Here is a 20965-nt window from a genome sequence, read left to right as displayed (position 1 = left end):
GTTTGTACCCTAGAGCAATGCATTGCTGCTGATTCGCGTACCTTTGAGCAACGCGTAACAGTTAGTTCACGTACACTAGAGCAACGCGTTATAGTTAGTTCACGTATCATAGAATAACTTTCTCACTCAATTTTTTCATAAATGATATATTAGCAAAAGTTATTACAAACTTTAAAGCAATGAAACTATGGTGGTTAATGACAACGTGAACCTGTTATAAATTTCAGCCATGAGACTTTAACATGGCAACATATTGGTGAAATTTTGTATTCGAAATTTCAATACTACAGGCCTTGTTTCAGTATTACGTATAAACCATAATGTTGTCTGAGAGTCGAAAGTAGAAAACAATGGTGCTTTTAAAAAAAGATGAAAGTTACTCATGTTTCAATGCAATATTGAACAAAATGGCTCCTAAGTCAAACAATTGACGTTCAAAACTAAAATCCTTGTGTTGTCAGTAAAAATGAATCGTGTCTTTAAAAAAGTTATACAATCTCTTAGGAAAATGCCTGCATCAAGTCAAGAATATGACAGTTGTTTTTCACTCGTTCAGATGGTTGATAACGTTTGATTTTGTCAGTTTTTATGAACCTCACTTTTTTTATTTACCTTGGAGTTCGGTAGTTCCACCGAGGACGGGTAGTATCTTGTAATTTGTTAGCTAATTTATTGGGCATTTCAATAAACTGTTTATGAATTTTTAAAATACTTTCTGTTGTTTGTTTGAAATTTTTACCGCCCAACTGATACGATTTTTTATGTCGGTTTTGAACAAAATACAATAGTAACTTCGATAGGTATAAAAAAAAATCCAACTGAGCTTCATTTGCCTCAATTCATTCTGGTTTTGAAAATCTACTGAAAACCAGTTCTTTCCAAATAACAGAGAACTTTACAACGTTTCTCCATCTTTTTTATATGGCCATTTGCTTTTTTATATAACACTTACATGTGTATGGTATGTTCACTCAGCTCTTCTCTAAATTAGCAACATCTCCAATGATGAAAGGATTTTATACCCTACAAATAATGCAAGGCCTAATAGGGATATTTATAGTGTATTCTAATGCGTGTAATCTTATCAAATAATATTATGTCGATGATCAAACAAAAAATCAATGATTTAAACAAATTGATAAATATGGGGATTAACTGTGCACCACTTATTGCGGACCTGTTTCTGTATTGTTATGAGTTACAATTTATGACTAAAATCAACAAAGACCCATCGAAACAACATCTGATTCAAAAATTTAATAACACTTTTAGATATTTAGATGATATATTGGCTCTCAATAATGACGACTTCAGTATGTACACTAAAGAAATTTATCCTGCCGAACTGACTTTAAATAAAGCTAATACTAACAATGAACACTGCCCTTTCCTGGATCTTGGTATCTTTATCTTTAACGGGAAACTTAATACCAAAATTTATGATAAAAGGCATGATTTTTCATTTCCTATTGTTAATTATCCGTTTTTAGATGGTGACGTTCCCTTGTCGCCATCTTATGGTGTTTATGTATCTCAACTTGTTCGATTCGCTCGTGTATGTAACAACGTATTTGATTTCAACGAAAGAAATCTCTGTATTACTGAAAAATTATTACACCAGGGTTTTCGATATCACAAACTAGTCAAAACATTTACTAAATTTTATCATCGGTACAAAGACATCATTCGTAAATATAAATCAACATGCAGACATCTTATACGTTCAGGTATTTCACATCCAATATTTTATGGTAATATTCTTTACGAAGCACAAAAATGTCGGCATTCACCTCAAAAGCTAACCAAACCTTTAAACAGAGTTATTCGGAAAGGATATAGTTACGATACTGTTGTCAAGTCATTAAGGATTGCATATTTTGGTATTAATATTGATTCACTCATAGGGTCTTTGCATCGGAAATAAACACATTTATTCTAAAACCAGTTGTTGGCATGATACGGGTTATGTTCTTCTCATATATTTTATGATGGTATGATACTAAACCCCTAACGGGAGGGATTGTACTTGATTTTCATATGATGAAGACATAATCTTTCAATCAGTTTAATTGAGCTTTGGAGATGGCATGTCAGTAACTGCTAGCAGTCCTTTGTTCATTTATGTATCATTGTCATTTTTACTTAGTTTCTTTTGTTACCTATTTTGACATCGGACTCGGACTTCTTTTAAACTGAGTTTTACTGTGCGTATTGCTATGTGTTTCTTTTTTTCTACATTAACTAGAGGTGTAGGAGGAGCGTTGAGATCTCACAAAACATGTTTAACCCCGCCGCAATTTTGCGCCTATCCCAAGTCAGGAGCCTCTAACCTTTGTTAGTCTTGTATGTTTTTTAATTTTAATAAAATTGAGAATGGAAATGGGGAATGTGTCAAAGAGACAACAACCCGACCACAGAACAGACAACAGCAGAAGGCCACCAACAGGTCTTCAATGCAGCGAGAAATTCCCGCACCCGGAGGCGTCCTTCAGCTGGCCCCTAAACAAATATATATACTAGTTCAGTGATAATGAACGCCATACTAAACTCCAAATTGTACACAAGAAACTAAAATTAAAAATAATACAAGACTAACAAAGGCTAGAGGCTCCTGACTTGGGACAGGCGCAAAAATGCGGCGGGGTTAAACATGTTTATGAGATCTCAACCCTCCCCCTATACCTCTAGCCAATGTAGAAAAGTAAACGCATAACAATACGCACATTAAAATTCAGTTCAAGAGAAGTCCGAGTCTGATGTCAGAAGATGTTACCAAAGAAAATAAACAAAATGACAATAATACATAAATAACAACAGACTACTAGCAGTTAAATGACAAGTTCATTTAAATGTTTTGGAGTTTAGTTTGACGTCCATTTTGACTGAACTAGCACACATTTTTATTTAGGGGCCAGCTGAGGACCACCTCCGGGTGCGGGGGATTTTCTCGCTGCATTGAAGACCCATTGGAGGACTTTGGCTGTTGTCTGCTCTTTGGTCGGGTTGTTGTCTCTTTGACATATTCCCTATTTCCACTCTCAATTTTAATAATTCAAAGCTCTTATCATACTTTCCCCGGGACTTCTTATTCTTGTTCAAAAGATAGTACTCTAAGTCTGGATGTTCTAGTATTTTCATAGCATTTTCATTCGGGTGTTTAAAAGTTGTAGAACCAGAATCAAGTACTTAGAGGTTGCGAAACAAGATAGTTTTTTTTTACATGACTCTGAAAATGGATGATATACTTGACTTTTTCCCTATTCGACAGATTCTTGAAAGTGAAAAATAAAGCTTCTCATTCATCCAACGATAATATACACTATATATAATAGATGTACGGATCTGACTAAAATTTGATAGGAAATGACACTCAAGTATTTATCAGTATATCGATATACTGTTTAAGTGTTATTTTATTTGGAGCATTGTTTTTTATTTGTAATTATAACTCACGTTGAATATATATCATTTCTTCAACATGTTTGCGAGACTCTTAATAATATGCTTCGGAATAGTTACTACATTGTTTTTTCGCCAAGATTTATTCGATCCAGATGTCGCCCTTAAAGTGACACTGAATAGTTCGTATGACTATATAATAGGTAGGAGTTTTTCGTTATATATATATATATATACAGAATAATATATCATTCTTAATCCAAAAAAGCGTTTCGGACGCACGAAAGAAAGAAATTGTTATTTTTATTTTAGAAATAAATTTATGAAGAAAACAAACAAACAATATCATGACCACCAAAAAAGTAACAAAACGATTTTATACTTACAGTTGTTCACAAGTAATAAATTCAAAAGTTATTGCGTTTCACAAACTATTGGGTAAATTAAGACGATAGTAATTTACCGATGTTCAAATCGCGCAAATCAATGAGAAAAATTAAGGTAACAAACCAAACCTGAGTGAATAGGGTGAACTCTAAAAGGAGCGAGACCGAGTGCGTCGACAGGGTATCCGTCTCCTGCTGTGCATGCAGCACCCGTTATGCGAATTCACACTCAATCGAAATGTCATAATCTGGAATAGTAGACAATCGGTAAAATTACAAATCAGACGACTTTACTAGGTCTCGAAAGATATAAGAAAAAAATCAAAAAACAAAACACCACGTTGCTAGTAAAATCAAAAACATAAAATACAAAATATAAGGTATAGGATATTAGATCTACAACACAATGTTTAAATCGAACAATACAAAATCAATTTAAGACGGAGATAAGTTTAAGTATTCCGGAAAGCAGTCCCTGTACCACTAGTGTTCCTTGTTGTGTTGCTCATACCAGGATGTGTTATGAATAGCTGCATTGTACAAAACATCTATTCTAAGAGAGAAATGGACGCTGTGACTAGTGATGTGAATTAAGTAGACACAAACAAAAACTCAAAAAATCAGTAGAAGCAAAAACTCAATATACATATTAAAAAAACCTGATTCATATGTTGGTGTCAGACCACCAATTACACCCTCTAATTTAGAACGTATGTAAAAGTAGCCCTACTCTGACATAAAATAGTGCTTTTGATGTCCTTGTTAACCAACAAATTTGCAGAAATGAAACTTTTGATGAAAGAGAAATACATTTAGACCATTTTGAGAGAAAATTTACTTGTCTAAGAGTTTGCATTAAAAATTGAGGATTAATGCGCTCCATAGTATACTAATTAAAGATTTCCAGAAAACCAGGGGTGTCGGTCATAAAACTTTACTTCGTACTCGGAGTACAAAATTTGTGCTCGAAACACCAAATACAGTATTTTCATTGGTTGATTTCTGAGTCTGAGTACTATAATCGTGCTCGAAATTTTTATGACCGCAAGGCCAGGGGTTATTTTTGGAGTAACTCTTTTTGAAAGTCAGATTTTTTCTTAGAAGGCTTAAAAGGTATGTTGAAAATTGGCATGCAGAAAGCTGATACATGTACAATTCAGGGTATACCTGGTTTCTATGAAGTTAAACTTAAGGTAAAATATTTAGAAAGCTGTGAAAATTGCAAAATTTGGTTGAACAGATAGGGATATTTAATTGGTGGTCTGACACCTGTATGTCTAGACAAGCTCGATAAATAGGTTAAACATAACTTATATCGTTTTGCCGGTCTGGTCAAATGAAGTTTTATGAAGTAAATGTTCCATGTTTGTCCTATTCTTTCTGTTAAATAAAGAACGAAACGTAAGTCCGTTATCATAATGAAAATTCAGTATATGTAGTAATACAAGTTCTGTCTAAAGAATATTCTATAATAACTTAGTATTCTTATACATTGGGGGCCGGTTCGGCTGGAGCGGTAATCGCCAACAGATTATCAGAGGACGATAATGTTACAGTACTATTACTTGAAGCGGGAGGTTCTGAACTTGACCATAATTACATAAAAGTTCCATTGGCTACACCTCTTCTACAGGAGACAGATATTGACTGGTCGTATTATACCATTCCGCAAAAGGCATCATGTAAAGCAATGAAAGAACAGGTAAATAATAACAATCATCATCATCATCTTCCTTGTCCTCGTCCCTCTCCCCTCCTCCTACTCATCCTCCTCGGCCTCCTCCGCATTCATCGTCATCTCACTATCTAATTTTATATTTATCAATTTGTCTATATCAAATGTGTATAAGTTTAAGCTATACAGCAACCTATTTCATGCTTTTTGTCATTTACAACTACCGACTTAATTATTATATACCATTTTGTTTTATTTTCCAGAGAAGTTACTGGCCACGTGGCCGAGTATTAGGTGGAACTAGCAGTATAAATCACATGGTTTATATAAGAGGAAGTCGCCATGACTATGATCAATGGGAAAAAGAGGGTGTTGTTGGATGGGGTTATACAGATGTTCTTCCATACTTCCTGAAAATAGAAGATATGAAAATTGTTCAACTGTCTAATTCTAGTCAGTATCATTATACATTCGTTGAAAAATATTCTTTGATCTTCTTTGTTCATCAAAAGTGTTAATAAATCATTTCGAAAAAAGCGTCCAATTGCCCATTTGTGAGTATGACTGGTGTCAATACTACGTGTTTAACCTGTCAATCAATAGTATTTTCATTTGAGTAAGCTGAGTTTAACGCACTAAGCAGTACAGCCGTTTTTTTTAGTTTGTGTTCGACCTGCCAATCAATAGTACAATGTTTGTTCACGGTAGTAGGCGGAGCTTATAGTGTAATAATGGTCTGCATCTTCAAAACGTTTATAAAAAGAATACCTGAAGCACAATCAAAAGAAAAAAAAAACAAAAAGCCACTTTCTTCTGTACGTAATAACAATGTAGTACGGTTCCTTTTTTTAGAATTTATTTTTCTTCGGTTCGTCCTACAGTATACACAATGAATATTTTGAGGTTATTTTATACTGCTTATTTTTTTTAGAAATTAACAGTCAGTTTAATAATGAGAACAAAGTACGATTACTTGTTTTTATCTAAATGTCTTTTTGATGGAGTTAAGTCATTTCAACTGATATTTTATAGTGTGTCTTTTTATGTTGTAATGTTACACTACTGGCTCATGTTAGGGTGAAGTTTGGCGCCTGTTAAAACGTTTAAACCTGCTGCATTTTTATGCACCTGTCCTAAGTTGTTCAGTGGTTATCGTTTGTTGGTGTGGTTCGTAGGTGTTTCTCGTTTTTTTATTTAGATTAGACCGTTGGTTTTCCTGTTTGAATTGTTTTACACTAGTAATTTTGGTGCCCTTTATAGCTTGCTGTTCGGTGTTAGCCAATGCTCCGTGTTGAAGGCCGTACTTTGACCTATAATTGTTAACTTTTTATTTATTGTGACTTGGATGGAGAGTTGTATCATTGGCACTCATACCACATCTTCTTTTTTATAATGTTGTGTTTAGAATTGACAAAATAGCCACGTAGGTTAAAGACATGAAAAGCGCTAAACACACATTTTTTCTGTAATTTAGATTTTTTTTAGAACGCATTTAGTGTAACATCGAAATAAATAGTAAGTTTTAATTTTCATAGTATAGCATCACAAACTGAAAGCGAGGGTAATGAAAGGACTTTGAAGCTATGATCTAAATAAGATTCAATCCATAGAGATTTGTTCTAAAAAAAAGTCAGCATATTTAAAAATTTCAGCTTACCATTCTACTGGTGGATATCTACCAATAACCGAATCCAAAGTAACAACTCTGTCAAATTTTTACCAACGGGCAGCAGAGGAACTGGGTTACAAAGCTGTAGACCAAAACGGAGAGGACATGATTGGTAACATGTTTCTATATAAAATATTTTAATGTGAAGAAGTTCTGCATGCGTTTGCCTATCAATTTAAGATATTAAAATGCGCCCAATGCAAATTCCCGCAATTTCTTTTTCCGTCTCTGTCACGTTCTTGGTACAATTCTGGATAATTAAACTCAAACGGTACATTTATAGCGCAAATGCAAAGTTCTAACCGCCCATAAGTCAACATTTTACGATATAGTCGTGTAAAGATGTTCAGTTATACCGATTTATTTGCTATTAATTTTATACCTTAAGAGATAATTATATACTGTATGAATTTCATATGCAGAGTAATAATATATGTATTATCTAATTATGAAGGTTTTTCGTATGTTCAGTCAAACATTTTTGGAGGTGAACGGTTTAGCACTTCTACAGCATATATAAGACCGATTATAAACAGATTAAACCTACATATCAGTACCAACTCTTTCGTTACAAAGGTAAGCAAACTTTAAAGATAATACTATTAACTAGTTCATATATTGAATGTAATATATAAACCTGATTTTCTATCCTGTTAGAAATTGTAAAGAGTAAGGCTACATTATATTCTGGTACATTAAAGATGTAAGTAAATAACATACCCGATATGTATGTAAAGTGAAAGATATAGGAAGCCAATTTCAATACAGGTTCATATAGAATTTGGCGAGTTCAATTTTAATGCAATTGAAAATAAATACTTGATGAAATGGTTCATACAATTGTAGTGTTGTATTTCTGTTGAAACATACGCTTATCTCAAATTACCATCTGTTTTACACGCTTTTCAGTAGCAAATTTGTAATGTAAAAAAGATACAACAAAGTGTATTATTTACTGCATTTTATTAGCATATATAATGATTTTTTTAACCTCAATGGCTAGTTTTTACAAGAGTTGTCATTAAAAAATTTCATAATAGCATATTAGTAAAATTAGCAAAACTACATTTTAATAAATCAATTTTAGATATTGATAACCAATAAAACCGCACGTGGCATAGAAATGATAAAGAACGGACAAAAGAGGACATTGTTGGCACGTAAAGAAGTAATATTGTCAGCTGGTGCTGTAAACTCACCACAACTGCTAATGCTTTCTGGTATAGGACCTAGAGAACACCTGGTAGAACACAAGGTAATCTTACTACATATAAGACATTGAGAAAACCTGGAAGAAGACAAGGTAAAATACACATATAGGACCTAGAGAACACCTGGAGGAACACAAGGTAAAATTTACATATAGGACCTTGAAACACCTGAAAGAACACAAGGTAAAATACACATATAGGACTAGGACATGGAGGACACATAGAGGAATGCAAGGTAAAATGTACATATAGGACCTTGAGAACACATGGAGAAACAGAAGGTAAGATTTACATACAAGCCACGTATAGAACACTTGGAGGAAAACAAGGTAATATTAGCATACAGGTGACAAAGAGACCACATGGAAAAAAAAACAAGGTGACACTTACATACAGGTGGACTTTTATAGAACACCTGGAGGAACACAAGGTACAATATACATACAGGTGACTCAGAAAATACACGGAGAAACACAAGGTAGAACTAGCATAATGTGACCTATATAACGTCTGGAGGAACACAAGGTAAAATATACATACAGGTGACCTAAAGAACACTTGGAGTAGCACATGGTAAGATTTGCATACAGGTAACATATAGAACACATAGAGGAACATAAGGTAACATATGCATAGAGGTGACCCAGAGAACTACTGGAAGAAATCAAAGTACATTTATATACAGTCGACATAGAGAACACATGGATGAACATATTGGTGAAATATATATACAGGTGACCAATAGAACACCTAGAGGAACACAAGGTAACATTTACATACAGGTAACCCAGAAAACATCTGGAGGAACAAAAGGTAATATTTATGTACAGGTAACCCAGAGAACGTCTAAAGGAACACAATGTAAAAGTTACATACAGGTGACCTAAAGAAAACCTGGAGTAACACAAGGTAAATTTAACATACAGGTGACATAGAGAACACATGGATGAACACAATGATAAAATGTATATGCTGGTGTTACATTTACCTTGGTGGATTAGAAATTCTGGCACCGGTTTTTTCTTTTTTTATACATAGATATCAACTTGATACTGAAGTATAAAGTATTTTGAAATAGTGATGGAAATGAATCACAATATTTGGCTTAAAAATATATGATATATTCTTATAAGCCAGTACAAACACTAAGGTATTCTTTTTAAAATAGTGTACAAAAATAAAATTTTGAGTGTTTAAAATGCTTGTCATACGTCATCAAACTGAACATCATAAAATCATGTAAGTAAAATTGAAGATAAATTATATATAATAAATGAGAATTAATGAAGATAAATTATATATAATAAATAAGAACTAATGAAGATAAATCATATACTCGGTAACGAGTCAAATCCGGTAAGGGTCCTTAATTGTAATAGGGAATGTACAATGTAACACGGTCAAGTGAGACGCACTTACATTTTGTACTTAATACCAATTTACTAATATGTGATGGCAACCATATGCATGATATAGTGTTGCTGTCAGATAGAATGACACAGCAATTCATATGTCGGTGACGTTTGCATTTCAAGGATAAACTACCGACAACACAAGCTCTTGTCGAGTGAATTAACTATAATAAAAAGTTGATGCGAGTGAGAAAAAAATAAACACTATATTGGAATTTCATGCATCTTGTTTGTCTTGTTCTCGTAAGCTTAGATTTATTTTTTTGCAAATGACATTTTAATTTCAGGTATAAAGCACTTTGATTATCTTATCTCACGAAAATACATGTTGGAAAAAAATAAACAACTTGCAACTGCGAAATGTCATTTTTGATAAATTTTTAATAGTTAAATTCATAACTTGGTCCTAGATAGAAGTTCATGCAGATTTACCTGTTGGTGAGAACATGGAAGATCACCCAATGTTTTTCATGAAGTACAACACAAAGGAAGATCTGAGTGTTTCTGTAAAGTCTACACAGAGTTGGTGGAATATGTTACAGTATTATCTAACCAGGGGAGGTAATATTTATCAAGTTAATACTGATGCTGTTTCTTATTTTACGAATGAACAACAACGAAATAACTATAGCAAAACGAAATAATTATAGATTTTACCTTGAACCTTTGAATTATAAATGATATAAACATATATCTATGTCTTAGAATTCTACAGAAGTGAATGGTTCGATTGATTTTCATTGATTTTTATATTGTGATCGTCGTGTTAAAGTATAGAGCAATCGTAATTTTGGTTTGTTAAATAGATCAATTCAGCAAGAATGCAATTTCTGAAATACTGTTCTTTATACTATGTTTCACCAGATTAAGCTTGAATGAGATATCTACGTCACTGAGTTTTATTTAAACGGAAGTATATATTGGTCCAATGTCACAACATATTCTGAATAGTTTTTAAATAGGTTTATATAAAATTTTATGTCTAAAGATGGCCAATATATCTTTTGTAACTCAATACAAAATTTCCTTGCCAAATCTGAAAATCTGAAATTTGTAAATGTGAAATGGTAAGATGTTTCGCTGTCTTTAACGCGTAATTTTGCACCTTACAGGTGTTCTTCCATTGATATTCCTAAATTGGACTTTGAAATCGTTAATAAATAGTGCCATATGATATAAAATTCAAGTTTTTAATGTGTTTTGCTTTCATAGATGAATGTAATCTAACAAAAATGAATATCTAGAAAATGTCATATTTAAAAGTTTAAATCAGGTGTGTTCGTACAGAAAAGTTGTGCTCAAGTTGGAACCGTGGCCAAAAAAGAGAACGAAGAAAGGTCAAATTCAAGTAGTCAAAACACTACACAGAAAATTAACGATAGAACAACCTGAACCCAACCAAAACATCGGGATAAACTAAGGTGCTCTGGAAGGTTAAACTGTTCCGGCTCTACTAGTGGCACCTGTAGCGTTACTCGTCACAACCAAGACATCGGGATGAACTTAGGTGCTCCGGAAGGTTAAACTGTTCCGGCTCTACTAGTGGTACCTGTATCGTTACTCGTCACAACCAAAACATCGGGATAAACTAAGGTGCTCCGGAAGGTTAAATTGTTCCGGCTCCACTGGTTGCATCCGGAGTGTTACTCATCACAACCAAAACAATCTGGATGAACTTATGGGCTCCGGAAGGTTATGCTGTTCCAGCTTTTCTAGTGGCACATGTAGCGTTACTCATCTGAACCAAAACAATCGGGATGAACTTAGGTGCTCCGGAAGGTTAAACTGTTCCGGCTCCACTGTTGGTGTCCGTAGCGTTACTCATCACAACCAAAACAATCGGGATGAACTTAGGTGCTCCGGAAGGTTAAACTGTTCCGGCTCTTCTAGTGGCACCTGTAGCGTTACTCATCACAACCAAAACAATCGGAATGAACTTAGGTGCTGCGGAAGGTTAAACTGTTCCGGCTCCACTGGTGACATCCGTAGCGTTACTAATCACAACCAAAACATCGGGATGAACTTAGGTGCTCCTGAAAGTTAAACTGTTCCGGCTCTTCTAGTGGCACATGTAGCGTTACTCATCACAACCAAAACAATTGGGATAAACCTATGTGCTCCGGAAGGTTAAACTGTTCCAGTTCCACTGGTTGCATCTGAGGCGTTACTCATCATAACCAAAACAATCGGGATGAACTAAGGTGCTCCGGAAGGTTATACTGTTCCGACTCTTCTAGTGGCACATGTAGCGTTACTCATCACGACCGAAACAATCGGGATGAACTTAGGTGCTCCGGAAGGTTAAACTGTTCCGGCTCCACTGGTTGCATCCGTAGCGTTACTCATCACAACCAAAACAATTGGGATAAACCTATGTGCTCCGAAAGGTTAAACTGTTCCAGTTCCACTGGTTGCATCTGAGGCGTTACTCATCATAACCAAAACAATCGGGATGAACTAAGGTGCTCCGGAGGGTAATACTGTTCCGGCTCTTCTAGTGGCACCTGTAGCGTTACTCATCACAAGTAAAAAATTCAGTAATTAGTTGTATTCTGTTATATCATATTTGTGGCTACGATTTCCGTATGAATAATGTTTGAAGTAGCGGAATTGCCTCTGTAAAATAACGATTTTAGCAAGAATATTAACTTGACTTTCCTGTTGTAGGGATATTTTCTTTTTCTGGCATGGAAGCAATGATATTTGATAAAAGCAGAGTCAAAGACACGCATACATTATATCCCGACTACCAACTTATGTTCTTCAGCATTGCATTAGACAAAGCCTCTCTAGAAAATGGTTTGCCACTTAATTATAACAATTCTGTGAGTGTTATTTGTCTAATGAATATAAAGCTTGCTAGGCGGTTTCGGTTTTTGATCATTGTTGAAGGCCGTATGGTGACCTATAATACAATGTAGCTAACTTCTACGTTATTTGATCTCTAGCGGAGACTTTTCTCATTGGATATCATATCACATCACTTATTCTTATAATGAAGCCCCAAGCATATAAAAAAGTAAAAAAAAAGATGGAATCAATTAGATATATACTAACTAAAACTGATTTAAAGAGCAGTATTAACCATGACTTACAAATAAGAAAACATAAAACAAAAAGTTCTAAAAGGTGCAAAATACCTCAGATTGAGTCAAACAAAAGAAACAAATGGCTCGAACACCACCGAATCACCGATAAAACATTCCAGCATTCTAACAATAAAATCAGAACATTTTTGTATACCCATTCAAAAAGAGGGCGGTAAACGGCTTTCCGTCTGTCCATCCTTCCGTCAGTTTGTCAGTCCGTTTGAGTGTTCATCTGTCTGTCCGTCAATTGGAATTTTAGTCACAATTTGTTTCAATTTTGTTTCAATAAATCGTTGTCAAATCCTATCTCAGCACCCCAACTTCAGATATCACAAGGTGTTTTGAACATCTATTTAGACCAATTAGAATAAACTAATTGACCATGGCAATGTCCATCGTCAGGAGCCCAAACCATTGCAATCCCATTTAATCTTAAAAATACCGTAATTTTTATAAGGGTCTCGACACCTCGTGATCTTTTTGACTTAATACTTTTCTATACTATTTCTTTTCTATCCATGTTTATCAATTTAACAAACAAAGTATAAAACATAGTTCATAATTTGCAACATTGTTAATTTACTAAGAGTTGCAGATGTTACTGTGTCTTTCAAGTTTTTATGCCTACGGAAAGCGATAAGAGGTCTTTTATCAAATAAAGGTTTTGCCTCTTCGTCAACTTTTAATTTATCCTAATGTTTTAAAATATTGTTCTTTAAGTGTGTTTTTTGTCTTGAAAACACTGTGGAGAATACCAAAGGGGGCGACTGTAATACAGGATCTAGAAATCAGAGGTTCCTGATATTTCTTATCGAGCTTTATGTGAGCATGCTATACCTTATGATGCATTTTTACACCCATCCAGCATCACCTAACTATTTACCGAATACTTATATATTCTTAAACATACTGGCCATGTATTAAATTGTTGTGGCATTTTGTCTCAGGAACTTCCAATCAGAGCTTCGTGACATTTGGTATCAAGCTTCATGTGAGCATGTTATACCTTGTGATTTTTGTTCACATCAATCGCTCATCATCTTTTTTTGTACCGAATAATAATAGCGGGAATATCATTCAAGAGGTATTCATCGGCTTGTTTGAATCAAAGTAGCACCATTATTTAATTATTGTTGATTTACTTAAGAAAATATTGTTCCATTGTTTTACACATCCTTTTATTGTTATCGTAGGTAGTAAAGCTAGCACAGACGAGGGCATTCAGCAATGAGTTTACTATCACTCAAATTTTATTGCATCCAAATAGTACTGGCAGCATTAAATTGAAAAGTAAAGACCCGTTTGTTCATCCAGTAATCGATCCGAACTACCTGAGTAATCACCATGATATAGATATTTTTATTGAAGGTGAGAAGACCTGGTTCAGAGTCATGTCATACTCATTCAAAATTTTAAAGCGAAACGGGTAGTTTAAGTATCTAGTAACTTAATCGTTCCTAATTTACGCCACGGATATATCATATCAAATTAATGGACAATGATAACGCCCCTGCATTTAGTAGGTACTTGCTGGATGCACAGTAGGGAAAGTGGCCGGCTGAGTTTGGAATTTTTCGAGTGTGATCAGATTTCCCCCCGTTACTTATGATGTAAAGCTTAAGGTTAACCAACAGACCATTTTCCGGTGAGGCTTACAATAAATCTATAGGAAAAGTTAGTTCTTGTGACAAGAAGTTATTATCACAATACATTAGTTTGAGTTATAATAGTTAAATATACCCTTAAAAAACTTTCATTCGAAAAGGGTTAAATTTATCGACGTTCTTTTTGTTTTAGGTATTTTTATGAATTTCCGTTTTTGTACATATCCTTTACTAAATTACATTTAAAAAATGAGGTCCCTTTTTAAGGCTTAAAATGTCATCTTCTTTGTTCGTATTTCTTTGCAAAACCAGGACCAATTTAAAGAAATAACACGGACGTTTAACAGTAGTTCTAAAATGTTCGTATTTCTTTGCAAAACCAGGACCAATTTAAAGAAATAACACGGACGTATAACAGTAGTTCTAAAATAAACTTGACAAAGGAAAAGTGTGAATTTAAAGTGAGGTAGGAGTAGATTATGCGTCGCTTGTTCTCAAAACCAGTACATAATTATAATAACAAGCTTAAGTTGCTTTCTTCTAATAGAAATACAAAACATGAACATCATTGGTTTGTATGGTTTTTAAGATCAGAGAAAAACAAATTTTTTTAACCCGATTCTTTATATGAGCATTAAGAAATCTGACTTTGGTTTTTAATGTACTTGCTATTAATAATCAAGACAGCATATATTCAGTTTGTTCTTTATCTTTGCTTTTTTTTTAATTTCTTTTCTATTTTGATAACGATTAAGATATTTCTATTTTTGTCAATATTATGAATATTGGCTGCATTATATGTCTGCAGGCATTTCAATGAAAAGTAGCAAATTAAAAAAAAAACCTTATGGTTTATTGCAAATAGCTTTGACCATGGAAATAATACATTGACAAAAATATTACGTCCCTATTGTGATCATTCGTAGATTTTTAAAAATGTGTCTAAAAATGAATGTATTGCCAAATCGTCATTTGTCGTCTAGAAATTGTTCTCCACGATCATGATCAGCAACTTGAGTGCATTAATATTCGCCATTGATCAAACTTTTATTTATGAAAATGTAATTTACTCGGCTGTAATTTTCCGGAGCACCTGAGATAACCCCCAGTTGTTGTTGGAGTTCGTGTTGCTCAGTCTTTAGTTTTCTATGTTGTGTTTTGTGTACTATTGTTTGTCTGTTGGTCTTTTACTTTTTTAGCTATGGCGTTGTCAGTTTATTTTCGACTTATGAGTTTGAATGTCCCTCTGATATCTTTTGCCTCTCTTTTAATTTAGTATTCATAAATAGATTATTTTCATTTTACTGTTACTATCACTAAGAAAATAATTCCCGAGACCATATACACAATTAAGGGTGATTTATATAAGTTAACTTAAATAAATTGGTTTTATACACACAAAACTATTTTCCACCTTAAGGTGCCTCATGCATGAAGGGTGAAGTCATATAGCAGGTGACCTGTGCCATTAATAAGTTGCAATGGAGCTGTTATGTCGATTGAATTAGAATAACCACCACCGTCCACATCACCACCATTGTTTTCATTATATTCAGAAATGTATAATGTACTATTTAAGTGCTGTCTCGGTATATAATATCTTTTAGGTCAGCATATTTTCATTATTATTAACTCAATTTCCCAAAGTTTGATGCAGAGTTATTGATGTATAAGTTGCTTGTCACAGTTAATGGGACTTATATCAGTAGTCTTGGTTAACATTTAAATAGACCAGACACATGCTAGAAGTTTCCGGACACTAACTACTAACAGATCCCTTTTCTAAGTCAGTCCTGACGTCAGTCCATTCATGGACTTGTATCACTGACGTTCTTGATCTACATGCTTGTAGTCATAAACAAGAACAGGCCCAGCAGTCAGTTCAAGCACGAACTTAAAGTTAGTGTCCTATCCTTATTCAGAAAGTTCAAGTTCAAGATCTTCCAATTGATATAATTCCCAGGCTTGGGAATTAATCAGTCACGACTATTCAATAACTGTGACAACAACCGAGACGGCTAAACGCCAAATGATGTTTATTTTATTGTTTGTATATCATTTAGTATGTATCTTAGTTTTAATCATATCTTAATAAATATATATTCTATGTTTTATTGTGTATAAATAAACATTAACAATGCCAAACATAATTTTTTAGTTTATCAAACTTCAAAGACTTCAAAGTATTTTTAAAATCTCTGTTATAGAATTTTTACCAGTTGCTTACAATTGAAAAACGTTATTTTGTTTCTAGAATTCTAATAGAATGATAAGTTATGATTAGCCGAAAAATAAACGTGAAAACGAAACAGATCGCGAATAAAAACGATTTGCAATAAAATATGTATAAAGAATGTATAGACAGATCCTCCCACTACACCCGTTGATTACAACATTAATTTTTTTCGAGAAAGTCAAATTTTATATTGTGGGGTTTAACGGGCATTTCGAATTAGAAGCTTTATCTACCGAGAGTGGACAAATAAGGGATAAAGTGGTAGACATTGTTTCTCTGGTTAGAATAAAATTTCAAGTGCAATCTTCCGAATAGATATCACTGGAAAATATAAGCGACATATCTAATCAACGAGTGGTCCATCAAAATTATTCATACTTTGATCAGAACGGTTTAAATGCGCACAGAATAAGAAAAATATTGATATAATTACATATGAATTCTTATTTGTTTTCTAGCAATACGAAAAACACAAGAACTTGCAAAGTCAAAGGCGTTAAGGGAATTAGATGCAACCTTGAATAGAGTAGATTTTCCAGGCATTTGTGATGAAGAAGAGTTTGACAGCGACACCTATTGGGAATGCCTTATCCGTCATTATGCCGTGACGGTATATCATCCGTCATGTACATGTCGTATGGGCGACAAAGATGATCCAACCGCCGTTGTGGATTCAAAACTAAGGTATGCATAGGGAATTACACGAATAACTTAAAAAACACCCCAATATATATATATATTTCGTCTCAAATTTAGCCCAACAATGTTAGATCTGTAAATTTGCGTTAGTACATTTCTGTTCTTCCCTCAGCGGGATTCGAACCCTTGCTTCTGTGACATGGTGGCAACACCGCCTGCACCATGTCCAGCGCCCTAGACCACTCGACCACTTAGGCTACATAAAAATAGAGCTTTCGGTGGTCGATGTAATGCCTTTCCTCGTCGGCTTTATCTAGGGTTGTAACACAGTACATGATGTGTAGTGGCAAATAGATGGCAGAACTTTCAGATCAGCTATTTTGTCTGTCGTAAAGGATGATAATGTTAATTACCATACCGCCACATCAAATTATATATGAATACCAAAAGATTTACATTAGGAGACAGGTAATTTCAAACGAAATTGTAATTGTTTGATAAATAATTGATTTTACTTGACTATGTAAAGGTTGATAAAAATCATAAAATCACTCATTTACAAGTGACCTTAAAGAAAATTCCTTTTACTAATATTAGAGAACAAGTTTTTGCGAAGACTTCCCATTTTTTTATTTATCAAATTATTGCGATGCATTCATACATTAAACATATGGACATATGTGTCACTCAGACAGCAAAAGGGTTGACTGAGTCTCATATAAACAGCAATTAGTGTCCTTTTCCAGATATAAATATTTTAGATTCACATGGGGACTTCTATAGAAAAATTTACGACAAAAGGGACAATTCTACGTTCCCCTTTTTCTTTTTTAGGACGATGATGTTCCTCTTGTCCCATCTTACGGTGTTTATATATCCCAACTCGTTCGTCATGCCTGTATCTGTAATGACGTCATAGATTTTATTGACGTAGATTTCAGCAACTATTTTTCACCGTACGGCCTTCAAAAATGAGCAAAACCCATACATCATAGCAAGCTATAAAAGGCTTTGACGTGACAAAAACAACGGTCTGATTTTTGCACAAAACAATAAATTAAGATTTGTTTAGTTTGTACTTATGTTGTGCCGTTAATCCACTGTCTCAGGTTTAATGACTCGCTTACCATATAAAAATATGGAAATGTGGTATGATTGCCAATGAGACAACTATCCACCAAAGTTCGAATGAAGTGGATGTAAGCAATTATAGGCAATCGTACGGCCTTGAATAATGAGAAAAACGCATACCTTATAGTCGGCTATAAAAGGCCCCGACATGAAAAATGAAAGAATTCAATTGAGAAAACCAACGGCCTAATTTATAACAAAACAATTTACGAAAAACTAGTTGATTTGTTTGGTTTTGGTTCAATCTTTTGTTTGTTTAAAATTTGTTTTTATTATTTTGTATTTTGTTGTATTTTTTCAATATTTTTTCTGTTTTTCTTTAATGCAACTTTAGGGTGAAAGGAATTGCAAACTTAAGAGTTGCTGACGCGTCAGTGATGCGGCACGTGACATCTGGAAATACGAATTCTCCTTCAATTATGATCGGTGAAAAGGCTGCTGACCTTATACGTGGGAAAGATACAGTCATAACATTCAGGAAACAAATAAAACATTTGAAACCCTAGAAGAATAATAATATAAAATGACATCAATCACCCAGCAAATTTGATAGGTATCTGATTGTATGGAATTAACGATACCGCTCAAACAGGAAAAACGTAAACACCAAATTGTCTATCTCAAGTGTTTTTATTTATTTTGTTCTTAGACGTTTCATTGTATAAAGATTAAGAATAATTGTCGCCGGATAATCGATTTTAACATCATAGTAAACTGACTTTGTAATTGTTACGATAAGTTTATCTGTATTAACATGTCATTATTTTGTCAAGTTTCATTTGACTCGGCGGCTGCATACTAAGCTGGAATAAGAAAAATGTCAAACGACGTTTTTCGTTGACTCAACGACTGAAAGTGTATTTTATAAGTAGATATAGCAGAAAATATCTAAAAATGGTAAGATAATAATAACATCTACCAATAGTACAAATATTTGCCTCATTGTTCGTGAGTTCAAATATTGTAGATTCTATAAAATCTTCTCTTTACAGTCGTTTTTCAAGCGGTAGTCATTTTGTCCAAGTTGATATTTCATTTGTCAAAGCAATTAATGCGGGTTTTTTACCTGATATTTCAATAAGTTATTCATAATTTATAAAAACAAAAGTTAGATACACGAAGAGTACACAATGCCTAGATTTTTTTTTATTAACTACATGCTTGGGTCTGAAAGGAATAAAATGCTACGAAACATTACAAAACGGTAGTCATTTTGTCCAAACGGGCGAAAACGTCGAAATATCCGAAAAACGCTTATTTCCGACGTTGCATGTGCTAAATTTGTGTCAATTAAATGTTCCTGATAATAAAAACAAATCGTGTGGAGAAATTTGGAAAAAGATATTGAAGGCTGTCGAAAAAAGAATAGTGCATATTGACAAACTCGGAACATAGATTCGACACAGATTAAATTTTGATAATTTATAACCATTTTTAGCTTTTAGTGATTTATTGTTGCTAGAGGCAAATGTTTGATTCAGAATGCGAATGATATGTAGAACTTTTACAAAGACAATTTGGAGACACCAAGACAGTCCTTTATATGTTAAAGGTGAATTTTTCGTTATGTTGCGGAAGTACCCTGAAATAGATATAGATCATTTAAAGTCGCCCTTCAGTAAGGTACATTCACCAAATTAAAAGTACAAGTACTCGAAAAGTTTTAGTTCGCGACATCGACGAAAACAGTTTCATTGAAATAATACAACCCGGGATTATATAAGCCGTTTTTACGGACAATCCAGGAGAAGATTTCTAAAATTTAAAAAGTACATCAGACGTTAGAAAACTTAAGCAAGAAACTATAGATGACTGGGGTTCAAATAATTGAAGTGCTGTATTTCGACAAATTGTGTGTCAAGGAAAGTACAATTTATTTCAAATTAATCAAGGGTAAAAAAAAATGATTTACTTGCAGAGTGTCGGATATATTTGTATTGGGGTTGAATCAAGATATGGAAAATTTACAATGACATATGATATGCACCATAAAATTTTAGCAGCCTGTGATTAAAGTTTTGTGCTTCTAAAATTATGTTTTAATTTATTTATGGAAAACTGTATATATAATAATTCCGTCCCATTTTTTCCTTCCTACATTATTTACGACAATACAGCATTTTAAGGGGAATTAAGGGTAAACATTGTTAATCGATTTCTACAACTTGAGGTAATTCATGGTAAAAATACATCACAAAAATAACAGGAACAGAATCAACCCATAACATATAAAAAAAAAACGAATGAAACTAACAAACTTAATTAATCGACGTCAAAATTCAGAAAACACTCTTTGACGTCCCATTTTTGGTGTAACGTCGTGTTGTAGGAACATCGTGCACAACGTGCTAACAAAAATGATATTCAAAGTTTTTGTGAAGATGACCGAATTTTCATCGTAAAAGCCGAAGTTTGTTGGGACCATCGATTTACGGAGTTTAGCAGTCAGGTGACTGCTTTATTGCTAACATATTACAAGTACATGTATTACAATAACCGTACCATAAATCAAAA

General features: G+C 33.7%; 1 protein-coding gene across 1 annotated transcript; it reads left to right on the top strand.

Moving 5' to 3' along the window:
- Positions 1-4349: 4349 nt before the first annotated feature.
- On the top strand, positions 4350-19145 carry LOC127725967 (glucose dehydrogenase [FAD, quinone]-like). The gene is made up of 11 exons (XM_052233269.1): positions 4350-4370; positions 5266-5487; positions 5724-5913; positions 7113-7241; positions 7584-7705; positions 8217-8384; positions 10163-10313; positions 12420-12577; positions 14035-14209; positions 17140-17365; positions 18786-19145. Exons 1-11 carry the CDS (start codon positions 4350-4352, stop codon positions 18955-18957), a joined length of 1734 nt encoding a protein of 577 aa, XP_052089229.1. The 3' UTR covers positions 18958-19145.
- Positions 19146-20965: the final 1820 nt, after the last annotated feature.

This window comes from Mytilus californianus, unplaced genomic scaffold (assembly GCF_021869535.1).
Source record: "Mytilus californianus isolate M0D057914Y unplaced genomic scaffold, xbMytCali1.0.p SCAF_15, whole genome shotgun sequence".
In the NCBI taxonomy this organism is placed as follows: domain Eukaryota; kingdom Metazoa; phylum Mollusca; class Bivalvia; order Mytilida; family Mytilidae; genus Mytilus; species Mytilus californianus.
This window is presented reverse-complemented; position numbering and strand designations above follow the sequence as displayed.